At 62.3% G+C, this 18694-nt stretch overlaps 1 protein-coding gene across 1 annotated transcript in view; it reads right to left on the reverse strand.

Annotated features, from left to right (window-relative positions):
- The window catches only part of KCNH6 (potassium voltage-gated channel subfamily H member 6), a gene marked incomplete at its 5' end in the record, with an annotated part of 33427 nt that extends 22447 nt beyond the window's left edge, over window positions 1–10980 (reverse strand). The window contains 2 exons of the mRNA XM_082495141.1: window positions 7485–7715; window positions 10905–10980. Coding sequence (XP_082351267.1) covers window positions 7485–7715; window positions 10905–10980 — 307 coding nt within the window. The remainder of the gene's footprint in view (window positions 1–7484; window positions 7716–10904) is intronic.
- Between the last annotated feature and the right edge of the window lie 7714 nt (window positions 10981–18694).

An 18694-nucleotide genomic window follows, 5' to 3' on the forward strand; every position in this document is an offset into this window, starting at 1 on the left:
CCGCAGCCCTGCTGGCCAAACCCCCTGAACCCCCGTGGGCTCCTACCCCAAACCTCCTAGGAATGATGGAGCAACCAGGTACAGAGCAAAGCGACCTCCTTCCACGGCACCTTTGCCCCGGTGCGGATCCCTGATCTCGCCTTTTCCCCGTGCTCCGAGTACCCGGGATTAGCGGATCCGACAGGGATACGCTGCCGGCCCGATCCGGCGCTCTCCCGCTCTCGCCACGGCCGGGCTGCGGCCGGGAGGGGGATGTCGGCCTTTCTGCGTATAATTTTAAGGAGCTCAGGGCCTCCCGTAATCAGGAGCAGATGGCCGGCATCGGGCAACTTCAAAATCTGCCGTGACGTCAGGGACGTGCACATACACAGACACACACACACACACGCACAAGAACGGGAAAGAAATGGATATGGTGAAATCCGTTTAAAGGGCCCGGCAGCCGGGATTATTTCTTTCTTTCTTTATTTCATCGTTGTTCACCACAGGGAGAGGAAATCCACTTAAACGCGTGAGCTGGGGAGGAGGCGGTGGGGGGGGTTTTCAGCAGATAAAGCTGTTTCGAAGGGACGCACGGGCACGCTGCGGGCTACCCGCGTGCGGAGCCAGCGGGGACGGGAAGAAATGAGCCCTTTTCCCTCCCTTTGTCAGGACTTTTAGGGATCTAAAAGGCGAGCGGTGTCCTTTAGGGGACACCGAGTGAGCGAGGTGTCCTGCGTGATGCTAAGGTGGCACGTGCCCCGCGGGATGATCCGGTGCCATCCCTGGGATGCTGTGGCTCTGCCGGTGCCGATATCGGTGGGTGCAGGGGGTGTGCACGTGCGTGCCCGCTCGCCTGTGCGTGTGATGCCCGGCGGCACCGGATGCTTTCTCCTTTGGTGTGTTATAAAATGAGGGGGGTTTTACCCCCACAGGTGATTTCAAGGCATCACCAACTTCCCTCGGACCCACAGCCCAGTGGGGTTCATTGGCGTGGGCATCCATCAGCTCCACGCTTCCCACCCCGGACTGGGAATCCTGATCCAGACAGCCTGATCCTGCCTCACATGCTCTGCCCCACTGCATCCCTTCGGCTGCTTCACTTTTCCTTCCTAAAGCTCCTCCGCAGTGGTGGGAGGGGGGTGGCCTCTGAGCTGTTCTCGTGGGGGCCCGATCCTGGCAGGCTCTACGCGGCATGGAAAGGGTTAATCCCATGGCCAACACTGAACAGCTGAACTGGGCCCAGTTACATCCAATTGGAGGGATATAAGGAGCAGCTGGGAGGAGGCTGGGGCTGGGTTTGGGAGGCAGCTGGTGCCTGGTTTGATCCTGCAAATCTGGGAGGTGCTGAGCCTGAGCAGCTCTGGCTGAGGCTGCTGCGAGCCCCCCTGCTGATCCCTTCTTAAATTAAATAAATAGACTATTTCTGTTGGAAGCCACCTACAGTGATCATCTAGATCCAACTGCCTGACCAGTTCAGGGCTGAACAAAAGTTACTTGGATGTGGGACTCTCCAAAACCAGGGGAATCGCCCCAAAAGTGGCCCTGCCAGGCACAGCCCCGCGTGCCAGGAGCTCAGTGCCTGGCTCAGACCCGCACCCCATAGCATGGACGGCATCAAGGGGATGGTGCAGCATCAGCGCCCGGAGTGGGAGCAGCGGGTTCCTGGAGCCTGGCCCAAAGACACGGCGGTCCCCCAGGATTTGGGGTCTCCGGGCAGCTGTGATTTGGGGTTCTCCCAGCTCTGTGGAGAGGCTGCAACGGGGAGACCCCGGGCACCCTCCGCCCTGACTGGGTTTCCCTGCAGCGAGCCAGCCTGGGCTCTGCAAATGCTGAGTTTCCCCATCCTTCCCCCCCAAAAAACGGGCACCCCAGACCTGCTGCAGCGCCGGTGGGCTGAGCCGGCCCTGGGAGGGACCCCAGCCCTGCGCTCCCATCCTCGTTCCTCGATCGACTGTCTCCATCCATCTGCCCGTCTCTTCCCTTCAGCTGTTCAGCTAATCTGTCTCCATCCATCTAATTTTATCCAGCCGCCAAATGATCTCTTGGAGGAGCCCCGGGGGGCATTCGCAACCTGCCCGCGCTCCGTGGCTGCTGCCGTGGGGCTGCCTGCGTGCCCGTCTGGGGCGAAACCCAGCCCGGGGGCTGCGGAAAGGGGCTCGGCGGGAGGGATGCCACGGGGATGCTGTTTCGGAGGGTCCCACACCCCATGCGATGGGGTTACACGGGCTGGGAAAAACAGCTCATTCCCTAAAACTCTGGGCTGGGTTGGATCTTCCCAGCACCCAGCCCAATTCCCCCAAGCCCAGCGCTCGGAGGTTCCCGCTTTCCGACCCATCTTGTCTTCTGACCTTGATAAAAGCGAAGCACTTAATAACATTAAAAATGTCATCGTCGGGGGCCCTCCCTCCCCGGCCCTCTTATCCTCCGCGGCCGCCGGTGGTTAATGCATTTGTCGGTATCATCAGTATTAAACTAATCAACAGGACACGGGGGTTTCCGAGAGCCGGACACAAACCAGTATTGTTATGAATATTAAAAAAGCAAGCTATTAATCTGCCCTCGGAGCTCTTACCGAGTCCTTCCCTCCCCCCGGCCGGGAGATTTAATCTGCAGGGTCTCATGGCAGAGTGGCTAAATCTATAGTGGCATTATATAACGGAGGGGAGGAGAGGGGCTGGGAAGGGCACGGAGGGGACAGGGATGGGGACGGGGACGGGGATGGGGATGGAGCTGTGCTCCGGGGCTGGCTGGCACGCCCGGAGAGATGCTCGGGAGAGCCGTGCTTTGCTGCCGGCCGGGGATAAATCAGTGTCAGGGCTGGGTAGAAACTTCAAAGGGAAGCGCCGATTGCTGGGAGGCCCTAAAGCGAATCCTCGGGGCGGGATGGAAAATGATGGAGGTGGGGGCTGAGCCGGTGGGAGACGGGTCGCTCCTGGGGTCCGGGATGAGCGATGGGTGCTGGGGAGCCTCCGCACCCGGGTCTGCATCCCCCTGCGCGGGGAGGGGATGTGCACCGCGGGGTCTGCACCGGCCCCTCTCCCCACACCCAAACGGGGCGTCGGGAGACTGAAACGCACTGGGACACCAGACCGGCAAAAATGCTCCTTGCAGCAAACCCCGAACTGCTAAAATGACCTTATTAAGTAACGGCAGTCGGGATGGAGGTTACCCCTTGTGCGGTGACGAACAGCAGGGATTTTGGCGCTTAGCAGGGAGTTTGCCGGTGGGAAGCAGCAGCGGAGGGGAAAACCCAGGAGCGTCGGGCGGCTGAGGGTACCCACCAGCAACGCGGCCGCACGAAGGATGCCGCCGAGCCCGGCGGGACGTTTTGGGGTGCAGGTGGGAGGATGCTCTGATCCTCAGGAGCCAAAAGGGGTCCCGGATCAATACAGGGCATTGGCAAAACGCAGCTTAACCTCTGCTGCAAGCGAAGCGAGCGGCCGCATCCAGACCCGTGGTCCTTCCCTTCCTAAATCCCCGCCGGCCGCAGGAATTAGTCCAGCTTAGCGTGGGGCTGTGTGGCCAAAGCTGCAGCGCTGACAGCATTTCCCGGGCCTGTCCGGCCATCCCTAAGGCCCTGTCCCCATGGCACATGGGGCCATCTCCTACTGGGGATGCGGCAGCCAGCGAGGATGGGGATGGAGGGTTTGGGGTAGGATTTGGAGTCTCTGCCAGGGCATGGATTTCAGGAAAAAGCCTCCTGGGAAACATCCCTGGGGGTGCTGGGGATGCTCTGGGCCCATCCCTCTGGTTGTGGGACATCTGGGTGAGGGCACAAAGCATCCGAGGAGCAGCAGAGGATGGAAAATGCGTTTCTTCCAGCTTTTCGCCCCAGTTGTACCATCCCCAGGGCAGAGCCAGGGCAACGGGGGTGGCTGGAGCTGCGGCGCAGCCGTGCCAAGGACAGCAGAATCGGCCCCGCAGTGCAGGATCTCCGGGACCGAAGATTTGTCATTGCGAGGCGGAATGTTTATAAGTCCCCATCTGGAGTCGGGCCATGGTGTCTGTCCCTTTCCTGAGGTCACAGCCCAGCTCTGCCGAGCCCGATCCTTAAAGGAACGCAAAGCAAGCGGCCCCGGCTTGGCTTAAACCCCGCGGTTTTGTACAAGCAAAAAGCTCGAGATGGGGTTGGGGTTTTGTCAGCTGGCCGTGCCTCCCTGCTCCTCCGCCACCCGGGAGGTCCCCTCCCTCCTCCCTTGTCCACCCCACGGGGCAGCAGCAGAGGCTCCCTGGGGCTGCTGGCACCGGCCCCCAGCCCCAACGGTGCCAGGATCCGGCAGCTGCTGGTGGGATTTGCCCTCCTGCTTCCCGTGAGCCCGTCGGGCACATCCCACATTGCTGTTTATAAAGCTGTACGGAGAAACCTTGGCCAGATCCGTCCCCGTCTGCCTTAGCCAGCGTGTCCTGGCAGCATCGATGGAGGGGCGATCGCTGTGCCACGTCCTGGGGACAGAGTCCCCCTGTCCCCTTTGGGTGCAGTGACACCCCACAACCCGTGCCCGACCAGTCCCGCAGGCAGCTGCCTGCACAGGCACCCCATGGGGAGCAGCAGGGGGGACATCCTGGGTGACACCGGCTGCCCCAATCGCTCTGCGACATCTCCCCTCCTCCCGGAGCCCCTGGGGGAAATCCCGGCTTACAGCACCAGTGTAACGAGTTCGCCGGGCTGATCTGGTCCCTAATCCCCGGTCCCAGGGGACCGGCACAAACTGTTCCTGCTGGAGGGGACCAGCCGTGGGCTCTGCCCGGGGGGGACGGGGACAGGGACGGAGGGGCTGGGGCTGCAGGCAGCGGCTGCCCCACCAGCTGCTCCGGCAGCATCTCTCCTTTCATATTCATAAGCATCACGTTCGTGCAGATTAAGCGGGAGCGGGCGCTGCCAGCTGCTGCCGCTCGGGCCATGCCAGCGCCGTGGCACCCAGCACCTGTGGCCACTGGCCCCACTCTGGGGACCCCGGGGGGTCCCGCTGGTGGCTTTGCTGCAAAGCACATCACCCTCAGGGGGGAAAAAACCCCAACCCTGGATGCAGCTCAGCCCCACCAGTCCCTCGGCGCCGTCCCCAGGGGATGCTGGAGGAAGCTGAGCTCAGCCCTGGACACTGCGGGGAGCGTGTCCCCGGGGTTGGTGGCCGTGGCTGCTCCTTGCCATGGCGGGAGCTGATCCCGTAATGACCCCTCTGTCTGGGGCAGCCCCAGCTGTGCAGCATCTTGTAAAGAAATTAACTTTTCACTGATCTCCCGGCTTTGAGCGGGGGATTAGAGCCCACACGCGCCGCAGTTGGGCTCTCCCCTCGTTTCGAGGACTTTTTGGGGCTGCCGTGGCAGGGGAGGGACAACTGCCCTTGCTGGGCCAGTCCCATCTTCCCCAACCGGACTTGGTTCTTGGCTCCATTTCGGCTGGCCGGAGGTGGGCTCGCCGACGACACTTGTGGCTCCTTTTATAATTAGTTAATGACAGCGTGGGAGTCCAGGTGAGGACCGAGCAGCAAGGCTGTCCCCAGGGACGTGCATCACCCCGTACAGCATCCTGCCCGGGCACGGGCAGAGCCACCCATGGGTGCCCCCCTTCCCACCTACTTCCATCCATCCTACCCTGGCCCTGTTCGGGGTGGCTCCAACAGGCAGATTTGGGGTATAACGTTGTCTCTGGCAACCAGAAAAGCGAGGAAACACCCCCGTGAGCCGCAGAGCCGGGAGTACCGCAGTAATAAACAGCAGGTCGAGGCTGGAGATTGGTGCTGCCGGTATGAAAAGGAGGACAGGCAGGTTCGGAGCCTCCGCCGCCTAATTAAGCAGCAGCTCCCTATAATGCGAAGGCCTTTTCTTTGCCGATAAGACCCATTTATAATGGGCTGAGCGGTTGCAGGCTGAGTGCTGGGGGGAAACAATTGGAAGGCATATTGCTGGTGGGGCTGGGTTTTAAAAATAGACATGAAGGGCTTGCTTCTGGGCTTTCCCCCCCCCCTTTCTTTTTTTTTTTTTTTTTTTTTTTAATAAAAAAGAGAAGAAAGCAGCTTAGAGCTGCGCTGAGAGTTTCCTGTGGCCTAGAGGAAAAGCAGGGCTCCGAGGAGAGCACGGAGCATCCTGCGAGCCCGGCGGGAACGCTTCAAAGCGGAGAGGACGGCTTTGGATCAGGCTTCCAGCCGAGCGCTCCCCGGGGAAGGATGGGGAAACTATCCCTCGGGAGGGGAACAGGGCTGGACACGCTGTCCTTGCCGTGGCCACGCGTTGATGTTGGGATGGGAGCAGGGGGACAACATGTGCCCGCTCCTCCTCATGCCTCCCGGGCTGCGCTGGGCTCCAGCCAGCCCCCTGCAAACCGCAGCGGCCGAGGGGGGACGCGCAGCCCAGCCCGGGCACCGCTCCCCGGCGCTGCTTCACCCAGGACCGGCCCCACAAGGGAAGAGCCTCTACCAGGTCCCTCGGCGAGGACAGGAGGAAAATCGTATGGGAAACACGACCGGTGAGCGGCCTGATCCTGCCACCACTCAGGGTCCGGCCCCACTGGGTTAACTGGGCGGGTTAATGGGCAGGGGTGCTGCCGGCGGATAATTCCCGGGGCCGATACGCTGGCACCTGGATGCCAGCCCGGGAGATAGGGTCCGGGAGGGAGGCCAGGACACCCGGGTCCCAGCCCCGGAGATAGGGTGCTGGGCCGGGAGCCAGGGCTCCTGCCTTCTCCTCCCCTTTGCTTCCATTTGTTTCTCCTCCACCCTGCGGCCCCTGGAGCTGCCGACAGCGGGGTGCAGCCCCTTGCTCAGGCCAAGCCCCCATCGATACAATCTAAAGCGATGGGAAAGCTCCACAGGTTGAAAAAAGGAAATACTTAATTTTAACTTCTAGCGAGCACCCGATCTGCATTCCCCCCGCCCCTGGAGCCCTGGCCCCTTGCTGGTTTGCAGCATCAAGCACTAAATATTTATTTGACTTCCTGCAGTATTAGAACTAATCACTAGTATTTTCCATCAAAGCTTCATTTTCATCGTAACGTAATTCCATCTGTGCACGCACAGCCGCATCCTGCTCGCTGGAAAGGCGGCTCCGAGGCCGTCGGCTGCACCCGCTTTCGGCAGAGACGGGGCGTCTGTCTCATCTCGTCTCGAGCACAGATCAGGAGACCCACGTCCCAGCCCACCTCCTCCATGGGCTTCCCACGGGATCCTCATTCACGACGCAGAGATCCCACGAGCGACGCCATTGCTTGCCCTGGGAGCTCTGAGCCATCACCGAGGGCTCGCAAACAACCCGATTCCCAAATAACCTGGCAACAACCTCCATCGCTTGAGGTCTCGATGCCCCCAGTGCCCCATCACAGCAGAGACGTCTCCATCTCGCCGGGAGCCACCATGGACTCGCCCTCAGCAAAGCCCCGGGTCTGGGTGCGATCCCGATGCCCGGGTAGCACCAGACCCCTTTCGCCTCCCACCACTGGCTCCCGACAGCCCAAATCCCAGGCGGGTAACGCCTCCCACTACCGGATCACCCCAAAAAGCGCCTCTTACTGTCTTTGCGGTAGTAGAGGATCTCGAGCTTGCACTCCTCGGAGCCGAGCAGGGCCTGGGTGAGCTGCGCGATGGAGCTCTTGGTGGTGTCGGGGCCGGTGAGGAAGTCGCAGGTGCAGGGTCGCTGCATCACCTCCACGCGGGAGTAGCCGAACATCTCGCAGAAGCCGTCGTTGCAGTAGATGATGGCGCAGTTCTCCATCTGGGCGTTGGCGATGAGGAACTTGCGGTCTGCGGGGAGGCAGGAGAGCACGAGGCTTAGGGGGGTGGCGGGGACCCGCAGGGACAGGGGACAGCCCGGGTGGATGGGGGGGTGCTTCGGCTTTCTGATGCCGCCCGCCGTGGGGCTTGTGCAGGGACAGAATCCCCGGGGACACCGGTGACGGGTCTGGGGGGAGGACGGCTGGTGCCAGCCCACCCCACCCCACCCCCCCCCCCCCCGGGTGCCGCCCTGCTCTCCAGAGAGAGAAAACTCCCCCAATTTCATGTGAATTGGTGACCGTGGGGACAGGGGGACCCAAAGGGGGGGTCCCCAGTAAAGGTAGTTTTTGCTGGGGTGGGCCAACCCGTGCAGCCTCGACGTCTCACTGAGCGCATGTGGGGACTCGCTGGTGTCTAATACATGGGAAATCTGTCCCCGACCCGCACTGCAGGCAGTGGGAAGAGCTGCAGCGTCCGCTCTTCCCCGGGAGCTTATCAAGGACCTGAGTTATCTCGGAGACTTCCCACCCTTGCTCAGATTTGACTGAAGTCAGGCAAGGGGCGAGAGGAGGAGTGAGCGTGAGACTTGGCTTCGTGGGCAGCCGGGTGAAACCCGTCACACTAATGATGCTCCTAATGTTTTATAGGACAATTGTGCCTTCGGGCTGAAGCTGAAATCCAGACCCCACTGGGCTGCGTGGCCCCTGTGCTCGAGAAGAAAAGGACTGAGGTGGAAGAAAGGGGAAACTGAGGCAGGGAGCCGTGCTGCCCCATCCCCTCCTGGTGCTGCAGCCACCGGGGCCGGGCTCGCTGTCGTGCCGGGGTGCGTGGCAGCACTGCCCAGCCCACATCATCCAGCCCAGATGGAGCCGCTTCCATCCTTATCCCGGGGGAGACCCAGCCTACAGCTTTGATTTTGTTTTTTTTTTTTTTTCTTTCAAGGAGATCGGGGGATGCTGGGCTGGGGAGGATCCTCTCTGGGACAGGTTTGCCCGGGGTGTGACAGGGGGCTGCGGATGCGATGGATGCTGTGCCTCCCCCTGCTCTCCCCCAGCAGCATCTCCCTCAGCGCTTGGCATCAGCTCCGGGCTGGAGCCGGAGGCGGGTTGGAGCAGAGGGTCCGTTTGGAGGCTGCCTCCCAGCCCAGACCCCAATTAATCTCCTGGATTACCCAGGAATGGCATCTGCAGCCTGCGCGCTCCAGAGCCCCGCTGCGCTCCAGCCTCACGGGAATTTCACCCAAATGCGGGAGAAACCTCCGCATGGCTGCGGCACCCAGTGCCGGGACCCGGTGGGGTGGGGGGACCCCTCTCCGCCACATCAGGGGTCTCCCTAATGTCACCTGCAGAATCCCAGCTCTGGAGAATGCCTCCCAGTAAAACCAGTGCCTCCAGGGATGCTGCACAGAGGTCTCCTGCTTCATCCCACCCTGTGACAGCCGTCGGTGGCCCTTTGTGGGGGACTCCCACCCCGGCACCTTTCCCTCTCCCACGCAGGGCTGACGCTGGTGCCGGCGCTGCAAACAGCACAAACCACTGCGGCCAAGTGTTTCCCAGTTCCCTCTTCCCGATCCTTCTCTATCCACATCACTCTGCCAGCTGGAAGGCGGCACAAGGAGGGGACGTTCCCCCAAAGCCCCGCTCCTGGGGTGTGCTCCCCACCTGCGAGGAACATCCCCCATCCAGCGCCAGCACCGCCGGATGGATCCAGGCTGGATCCAGGCTGGGCTGGCACAGGACGGGATTGACGGGAGCAAACTGTGCTGCGCGCAGGGGACGTGACCAAGGCTGGGTTGGGAAGGAGCTGCAGAGCCAGGTCTCCCTGGGGGTATTTTCACCCCAGATTTGCTTTCTGCCCTGCCCTCCCCTGCACATTTGCCCTTGCCCCTATGGTACCTGTGCTCTGCACCGGCCCCGGGAGGGAAGCGGCGGGCCTCTCCGGCTCCTGCGGGGACTCAGCGGGTGCAGCTGCACCCACGGGAGCTGCAGGGGTGGTGGTGGGGGGGGGGGGGGTGTAGGCACCCACGAGCAGGGGAGGACACGCTGCCAGTGACAGCGATGTGACCCGGGGAGGGGAGCTGGTTTGGTGTCTCCCAACACCTGTCACACCATGAAGCTGTCGCGGGGGAGCGCGGGGCGACGTTTCGGCAGAGCCCAGCTGGTGCCCGACATGGCTGGCAGGGAGCAGGCAGGGAGCAGGCAGGGAGAAGGCAGGGATGAGGGGGCCTGGCTGCTTCCCCGCTGGCACGCTGCGCCGCGTGCCCCCGCTGCTCCCCAGCCGCCGCTTCCCAGCGGGGACTGATAGGAACCAGGGACAGTTTTTCTCGCTTTCCACCCCCAGGGTCACGTCACTCACTGCCAGGGCAGGCAGCGCCGATCTGGCAGGGAGGGCAGCGCCAGGGACGTTTGCCCACCCGGCAAACTTGGGCACCGGAGAGAAAAACCACAGCGAGCTGGGACGGTGTGTGGGGGGGGTGCACAGCCCCAGCACCCCACAGCATCCCCCCCCTCCCGGGTGACCCCAGTTCCCTGTCCCCCCCTCCCCTCGCCCCTGGCTGCGTAGGGGGGGGGGGGGACACCCAGCCTCATGGGGGTGCCCAGATTGGGAGCGGAACCCCCCGCCACCGCCCCCACCCAGCCGCACGCAAACCCCAGCGCTCCCCGATGCGCGCACGAACTCTTCGCTCGATTTGACGCGAAAACCAGCCCCAAAAATTTCATATAAAGGGATTACTCTGAGCAACAGCAAATGGCAACATTTCACCAGGGACGGCTGCCGCCGAGCAGCGCGGAGTTGAAGGCAAACAGGCAGCGAAGCCCTCTGCTCGGGCGTACACCCCTCTCCCCCAGCCCCGCCAGCCGGGACCCCCTCCCCGCCGCCCCGGGGACCCCCTCCCAGCCCGGGGGACTGCGGGGGGCCGCGGTGTCTCCAGCCCCCGGGGGATCACCGGGCTGGGACCGCTCGTCCCCCTTGTGTCGCCCTGTCTATAAATACCGGCGGGGACACTGCCTGGCTGTCGCCCACCCCTCTCCACCCCCCCCAGGAGGTCACAGGGGCGCCTTCATTTCCCCGGGGGACACCCTGCGGCCGCTGCCCTCCCGCCCGTGTCCCCCCCCCCCGTGTGCTCCCCGCTGTGCCCCGAAGTTGGGGGGCCGCCCGCAGCCGCGGGGGGGGAGGGAGGGGGGGGAGCGGGAGCGGGGCCGGGGGTGCGGTACTCACTTTGCCCTTCAAATTTGCGGATGATGGTGTCCAGGTAGGTGTTTTGGGGGGCCACATGGCCCCGGCGTACCGGCATCGCTCCGTCACCCTGAGCGCCCCGGGAACGGCGGAACTTCCCGCGGTGGGCGGCGGAGAAGGCGGCCCCGGCCCCGGAGCGGCTCGGTACGGCCCGGCACGGCGCGGCCCCGCTCCGCCTCACCCCAGGGCTGGCCGAGCTCTGGAGCCGAGCCGGCCCGGGGCTCCCATGCTCCCGGTGGCCGGAAGGGGGAACCCCTCCGCCCGCCCTACCGCGCCCGGCTCCGGGAGGGGGCGGCCGGGGAGGATGAGGATGGAAGAGGAGGAGGGCGGGGGGGGGGGGGGGGGCAGGGGGGAGGGGGGGGAAAGGGGGGGGAAGGAGGAGGAGGACCCGCTTGAAAGGGGGAGAAAATAATAGAATAAAATAATAAGAGTAGAAATCCCCCAAAGTGCTTAGTCACCGCTGTCCCGGCCCGGGGGAGCTGTCGGCGGCAACAGCTGCCGGCCGGCACCCCCCCCCCGGCGGGCCCCCGGTCTCCCCGGTACCCCCCGGAATCCCCCGGCACCGGTACCCGCACGGCACCGTCTGGTACCGGCCCCGCAGAATGGGGGTGCTCTGGGGCGGAGAACCGGGGGGGAGCAGGTGGGTGCTGGGGGGGGGGAGGTGGGGTCCTTGGGGGGCTGGGGCGGGGGGTGATGGGGAGGTTGGAATTGGGGTCCTTGGGGGGCTGGGGCAGGTGGTCCTTGGGGGGCTGGGACGGGGGGTGATGGGGGAGTGGAGGTGGGGTCCTTGGGGGACTGGGGCAGGTGGTCCTTGAGGGGCTGGGGTAGGGGGTGATGGGGGGAGGGATGTGGGGTCCTTGGGGGGCTGGGATAGGGAGTTCTTGGGGGGATAGAGGTGGGGGCCTTGGGGTGCTGGGGTAGGGGCTGCTGAGGGGGATGGAGGCGAGGTCCTTGGGGGGCTGGGACAGGGGGTCCTTGGGGGGCTGGGGCAGGGGATGCTGGGGAGGTGGGGGCTTTGAGGGGCTGGGACAGGGGGTGAGGGGGGGTTAGAGTGGGGGGTCCTCGGGGGGCTGGGAACAGGGAGTGATGGAGGGGTTGGAGGGGGGGTCCTCGGGGGCCCGGCAGAGGGGGTGCTGAGGGGGATGGAAATGGGGTCCCTGGGGGGCTGGGGCAGGGGGAGATGGGGGGGTGAGGTGGGTTCCTTCGGGCGCTGGGGTAGGGAGTTCTTGGAAGGATAGAGGTGGGGGCTCTGGGGTGCTGGGGATGTGGAGGTGGGGTCCTTGGGGTGGTGGGGCAGGAGGTACTGGAGGATTGGGATGTTGTGACAGGAGAATGTGGTGGGGTTGGGGGGGGGTTGGTGGGAGTACAGGCGAAGGGTGCTGGGGGCGCTGGAGAAGGGGGTGGTGAGGGCAGGGTTGCTGGGGCGCTGGAGGGGGGATGCTGGAGGAGGAGGCGCGGGGGGGTGCTGGCAGCTGGGGGGTGGGGATGGTGAAGGAGGGTGGTGATGGGGTGCCGGGGGTGGAGGAGGAGGGAGTGATGGAGGGCGCTGGAGTGCCGGGGGTGGCAGAGGAGGGGATGCCGGGGTGCAGGGGGTGGTGGGTGGAGGGGGGCGTGCGGGGGGGGAGTGTGCAGGGGCGGAGGCGGAGATGCAGAGGTGCAGAGGCAGAGGAGGGGGTGCCGGTGGGCGCAGGTGGTGGTTGGGGGGGGGATGTCTGTGGGTCCAAGGGTGGAAGCAGGGGAGAGGGTGCTGAGGCGTGCAGGGTGCGGAGGGGGGGGCGTGCAGGGGTGCAGCAGGGGAGATGGTGCCGGTGGGCGCAGGGGGGTAGGGTAGGGGTTGCCAGGGCGTGCAGGGGGAGGAAGATGAGGTGTGGGGGTTCTGGGGGGTGGTGGAGAGGAGGTCCAGGGTCTGTCGGGGGGGTCCCGAGGGGTCCGGGGGGATCCGGGGGCCGCGGGCCGGGCGGGGCCCCGCGCCCGGCGCTGTCCACTGGCCGCGGTGCTGAAGGGCCGGGCGGGCGGGGAGGGGGGGCTGGCTGCTTGTATGGGGGGAGCTAAGCATGGGGGGATCCGGCCTGGCACAGGGCTATGCAGGCACGGAGGGTCCCTGGGGAACATGGAGGGTCCAGGGGGTCCTGGGAGCGCTGGGGGATATGGGGGGTCCAGGGGGTTCCGGGGTTCTGGGACCATGGAAGGTCCCATGGGGTCTGTAGGGCACAGGGGTCCCGGTGGGTATGCGGGTCTCTTGGGACGTAGGGGTCCCACTGGGATGCTGCCCTGCTAGAGCAGATGGTCAGACCTAGCCCCAGGTTCAGCTCTTCTCCTGGCCACCTGTCCATGCCCCTCAGGGGTGAAGGCCAAAGGGACCAGCTCCCTTTCCTTCCTGAGAAATCCCCCCTGGCCGGCCCTCTTCCCCCAGGCCCACTGCTAAGGACAGTGTCCACTGAGGGGCTTTCTATTATTATTTTGTTATGCACGATTTTTCAGGCATGAAATTGGTCTAAGAGGATTATGGTCCATTATCATCAGCAGGAGTGTTTTGCTGGGATTTTCAATTAATATTCCAGTATACCTCAGCAATACGCATGGGGACCAGGCTATACCCATGGGGCACTCGACCCGCAGCACTGCCTCCTGGAGTTGTCCCTGGGCCAGTAATGCAAGTGGGTGAGCAAAGGCAGGTGCCCTGAAAGCCCATTTCAGAGCCCCAGTGCTGCTTTTATCTCCGTCTCTCATAGAAGTCAGCCTTCCCCAGCGGAGAAAAACTTGTTCTATTGTTGAAGAGGGTGAAAAACCCATTATCTCCCCCCATCCACTCTGTACACTGCCTCTGCCATGATTTACTGCGAGTCGTGGAGGATGTTTTGCTCTATATTACACAGATGCAGCTTAATAGCATGGGGGAGGGAGAGGGACATGGAGTCCAGGCTCCTGCCTTCTCTGTTTTCTTGTTGATATACTGGGTGACTCGAGGGAGACAGCTCTGTGCCGCAATTTCCTCGCTAGAAAATAGGGACGCTGGTCACTCGGCCTTGTGAAACCGCTCTGAGTTTCCTGGATGACCAATTCTGCAAGGGAAAGCAAACTATTATTACTACAGCTAATATGATCATAATTATGATTATTAATCATCAGGCAGTCAGGATTTAAGGTTGGCCTCCTGCCCTCCTCTCATCCCATAAATCAGTCCGGGATGTTCATGGACACATCACGTGGACATGGATGTGTCTGATGATAAGGGCACGTGCCGGCTCCCAGCCCTCCCTGGCGGAGAGCGGGTCCACAGAGTGGGGCGCAGGGACACCAGTGGGGCTTTGGGCATGGGGCAGGGCACAGCCTCGATCTCCCCGGCCCCTCCGCCAGGGCTGGGTCTGTGGAGTGACCCCAGGAAGGCTTGCCCTGCTCTGGGTATGGCAGTAGGGCCACTTTGATTCCCTTTTGCTCTGGCCAGGGAGTCTCATCCCATCACAGGGCTGGTGGAAGAGCTTCTCTCACCGACCCTCTTCCCCACACAGCCCTCACAGATGGAGTTGAGTCATGTCATTCCCTTCCGGTTATTATTGACTAAGCTCCAGGTGCCTCCCAGTACCCCCATGGCTCTTCTGACCCCTCTACGGCTCTCCTCGTTCCCCCATGACTCTCCCCATCCCCCTATGGCTCTCCCAGTCCCGCCATGGCTCTCCCGGTTCCCCCAGCACAGGCTGGGTCATCCACAAGGGTGCCAGACATGCCCTTCCTCCCTGCCCTCCTTGGAGCACTTTATGCCCAGACTTCTTTCAATTCCCTGGGTCTTAAGCATATGCTTGCAGTTAATCCTGTGCTTACATTTTTATCCCAGATAGGAAGAATTGGGGTCTCTGGGCAAATTCTCCTGCTGTTCAAGGCAGCTGAAGGGCTCCCTCTAATTCAGCCGAGCAGTAATCCTCTCTCTCCCTGCCCTGCTCTCCTCCTTCTCCTCCTCCTCCTCCTCCTCCACTCAATACTTTCCTCCTCAAGTGTTTTTGAGGTTTTGCTCCTTTCCCCATCTTTCCTTCCTTCGCACACCCCGGGGGAATCAGTGGGATTTCCAGGACAAAGGAGACCCCGGGTGCTTCCCAAGGGTGTCCTCTCCCTCCCCACTCCTGCAGCACAAGTGCATAAGGAGCCACCTGGGAGTGCAGGGAATTATAATCTGTGCAGAGATTTATTATCCACCCGGCGAGGGGCTGTCCCGAGCAGGCGCAGGCGCATCGGGTGAGGGGGTACAGCTGTGAAATGGGGTGTGGATTTGGGGTGGGAGGTGCTGGATGGAGGGGACAGGTTCCCACTCGAATCCCAACACGGCAGCTGCTGGCTGACGCTTGCCGGGAGAAATGTTTGCCAACCGAGAGACGGCGTTTCTTCACATTTCTGTAATTAGAGCCGCACTGCAAACACAGCCGGCAAGGGAGCGACGGGGTTCTCGCGGTCCCCAAAGCTGCTTGCAGCCACCAGGGCTGTCCCCAGACAGGCTCGGGTGTCCCGGCTGCCTGGCACGGTTCATGCCCCTGCTTTGCCCTTCACTTTTGGAAGATGCTCCAAAGGATGTGACAGGGGAGGGAAGAATTGGGGCTGTAAGTGAATTTTGCAGGGGGAAGGATGCTCCTTGTCCTGGCTCCCTCCTCCGCCCTGCCACTCCAAATCCTGATGTGTTTTTCCAGGCTTTCATGGGGACACTGTTTGTTTGCTAAGTATAAAAAAAAAAAAATCTCCACCCCAAACAAACAAAAGTTAAATGTGCAGCCAAAATTAACCCTCATCAGCCTGGGCTTTCTGCCACGCCATCCCAGGGGAGACCCGAAGGGAGGCTGCAAACCTGGGAAGGACTCGGTGACATTAAACCAAGTCACGGATGTTTTTTCCCGACAAAAAAGCCACTTCCCACTTGGAAGCGGCAGGAAAAGCCACGGGGACTTGACTCCGGGATGTGGCACACTCAGCTCATGGCAGCCACGCCGGCATCCTGCCCATCCTCGCCGCATAGCGGGGGAAACTGAGGCACGGGGCAGGCTCGTGACTCACCCGCAGTCCTTGGGGCCGGGAGGATGGATGGGATGAGCGGGCGGCTGCAATAACTCACGGCGCTGCTGCAGGGAAGGCCGAGGGAGGGCAGGATGCGGCCGCGGGCAGCGGCTGCAACGGGTCTATTTGGCTGGAAACTCTCCTGGGCATGGGGGGGAGAGGAGCCGAGGGCCGAGGGCTTGGCCGCACGCTGCCCCATCGTGGGTCGGAGCTGCAGCACTTCCAGTCTGCAGCAAATTCTCTCCCTGCCGCCTGCCAGGCCTCGGGGGGGACGGTGTCAGTTCCGAGGGGTGGGGACGGTCCCCACCAGCATGGGGGAACACGGGCAGAGCCTGCGTTGGCGTCCTGCTGCCGAGGCGCCCTGAAGAAGCGGGGTGGGGGGATGCTGCCCATGCAGGGAGGGGGCTCTGCAGGGCTCGGGGGGGGGGGGGGATCAGCCCAGCTCGCACCCCCGTGTGCATCCCCCGGTGAGGGTGGGACCCAGCTGGGTGCTCAGTTCAACGCGTCCCCAGGGGGGGGTGGTGGCCCCACCAGGGTGCTTGGCACTTGATGGAGCATGGGGGGGGACATCAGGAGGGTGGGGGTGTCATTCGGGCTGGACATGTCCCCCTCGGTAGGGAATTCTAGCTAAACCATGGGGCTTGCTGAGACTGCTGGGGGGGCAGGGGGACTTTGGGGTACCCCACTTGCTTCTCACCCCCAAATTCACCTTTATGCCCCCTCAGCCCTGCTCAAGCATCAGGGAGGGAAGGACAGTGCCAGCCAGGGCTCACGGGGGCTGAAGCCACGGGCAGGGAGGTGGCAGGGATGGGGTGTCCCCGGTCCCTACCACTGGCTCACCACATGCCTTCCACACTTCTGCGGTCCCCCAGGGCCCCCCCCCAGGCTGCCTCCCCCCCATCTCCCCCCGCCCCGGGTGGCCCCCGCTGACGGCCCCCGGCTGCTGCCAAGCTGTGGCTGCATATTTCCAGGCGCTCCTTGTCCCTGGGGAAGGGGAATGCGAGGAACGCGGCCCCGTGTACCCTGCCTGCTCCTGCCCGGCCACCCGCCGGCTAAGAATAGCCCCGGTTTGGCTGGGCCCCCGCCAGCGCCGAGGGGCCACGGGGTGTGGGAACCCCCCCCAGCCACCTTCCCGCCACGGATGATGAACATTAAAAAAATGGAAAATGGCTTTCTGCGGTGCCCAAAGGGTCCCCGAGCCGGCGAAGGGAACCCGGGGTGTTTCTTGGTTTAATTTGTTGTGATTTTAAAGCAAATCTCCTCTCCGGGAGCCTCGTGCGCAGGCAGGGTGGTGCAAGGCAGCCCCCCCAAAAGCTTGGGGTACCCACTGCTTCCTGAGCCCCCCATTGAGGAGTCACATGAATTGAGGAAGAATCTCCCCTTTTTTTCTGCTCTTTTCCTTTTTTTTTTTTCTTTTTTTTGCTACTTTTTTTTTTCTCCTTAGGGAGTAATTTCGCTAAGCCTCCTAATTTCAGCAGAAAGCATGATGCAGGAGCCAGAAGGCAGCAATATCTCTCCAGATGTTATCGCAACGGGGAAGGGAAATCATCCTCAGTTTAAAGGTATCTTGTAAAACATTGCCGCCGGCTTGGCAGAGTCCTCCCGGCACCAGCAGCCCTTCATTGCCCTGAAAAGCTACACCTGCCCCCGCACAGCCCAGCAACTCCATTTAAGGTCAAGGTGGGACCTTCAGTCTTCTCCTGAGCTGAGCAGGGCATGACCTTGTATCCAGCTCCATCTCCTTGGTGGAACCTTGGATCTGCGTTGAAGGTCGCCTGGTGTCCAGCCCCATCCCATCTGCTGTGTGGACCTTGGACCTGTGTTGAAGGTACCCTGGTGTCCAGCCCTGTCTTCTGGATGGACCGTGGGCTTGGGTTGTCTATCTGTTTCTGAGAAGGAGGCCACAGCCCAGTGCACGTATCACCCAGCATTGTAGCAGTGTCCATTCCAGGACAGAGTCAGCCCCTATGTGGATTCTCTGATGTCTAATTAGGGCTGAGTTTGTGTTGCACTCCCTGAGTCAGAGTGTTCAGTGTTTTTGTTTTTTGATTTTTTTTTTTTTTTTTGCTTTCCCTCAAGAAAGTCGGGCATTGGAATAGACTGCCCAGGGAGGTGGTTGAGTCACCATCCCTGGATGTGTTTAAGAGACGTTTAGATGTGGTGTTGGGGGATATGGTGTAGGGAGAACTTTGTAGAGTAGGGTAGATGGTTGGACTCGATGATCCCAAGGGTCTCTTCCAACCTAGACAATTCTATGATTCTAAGAAAGCAATTTTCATGAAACTTGTAGGATCTTGATCATCTTTTCCTCCACTAATGGGGCAGAAAGGAGCCAGGCAGCTCAAAATTACCGGGGAGGAGCTGAGCTGGATGGAGCACACCTGCGCCAGCCTGCTTTCCCAGGCTGAAAATACACTTGGCTTCAAACCCAGCTCTCACCGTGCCAGGTCTCCGCTCCGCGAGCATCGTGCTGCCGGGAAGGGGGGAGAGGAGGGTGCCTGGTGTGCCGGGATATAAAGCAGACGCATCAGGATACGGCCATGGGAAGAACACGGGGTGAGTGTGGGCGGCCGTTCCCCGGGTCTGGGGGAGAAAGATGAACGGTCGGGGTTTCACCTCCCCACGGGTGTGCTGTGCTCGGAGGAGGATTGAAGGATTGAAAGCAAACAAAAACTCGAGTGTGGGTGGGCAGACACCTGCCTTCTGCTCTTGTCCCGGGTGCAATGAGCCTCTCCCAG

The sequence above is a fragment of the Vanellus vanellus genome (genome assembly GCF_965231255.1).
Source record: "Vanellus vanellus genome assembly, chromosome: 24".
Lineage (NCBI taxonomy): Eukaryota > Metazoa > Chordata > Aves > Charadriiformes > Charadriidae > Vanellus > Vanellus vanellus.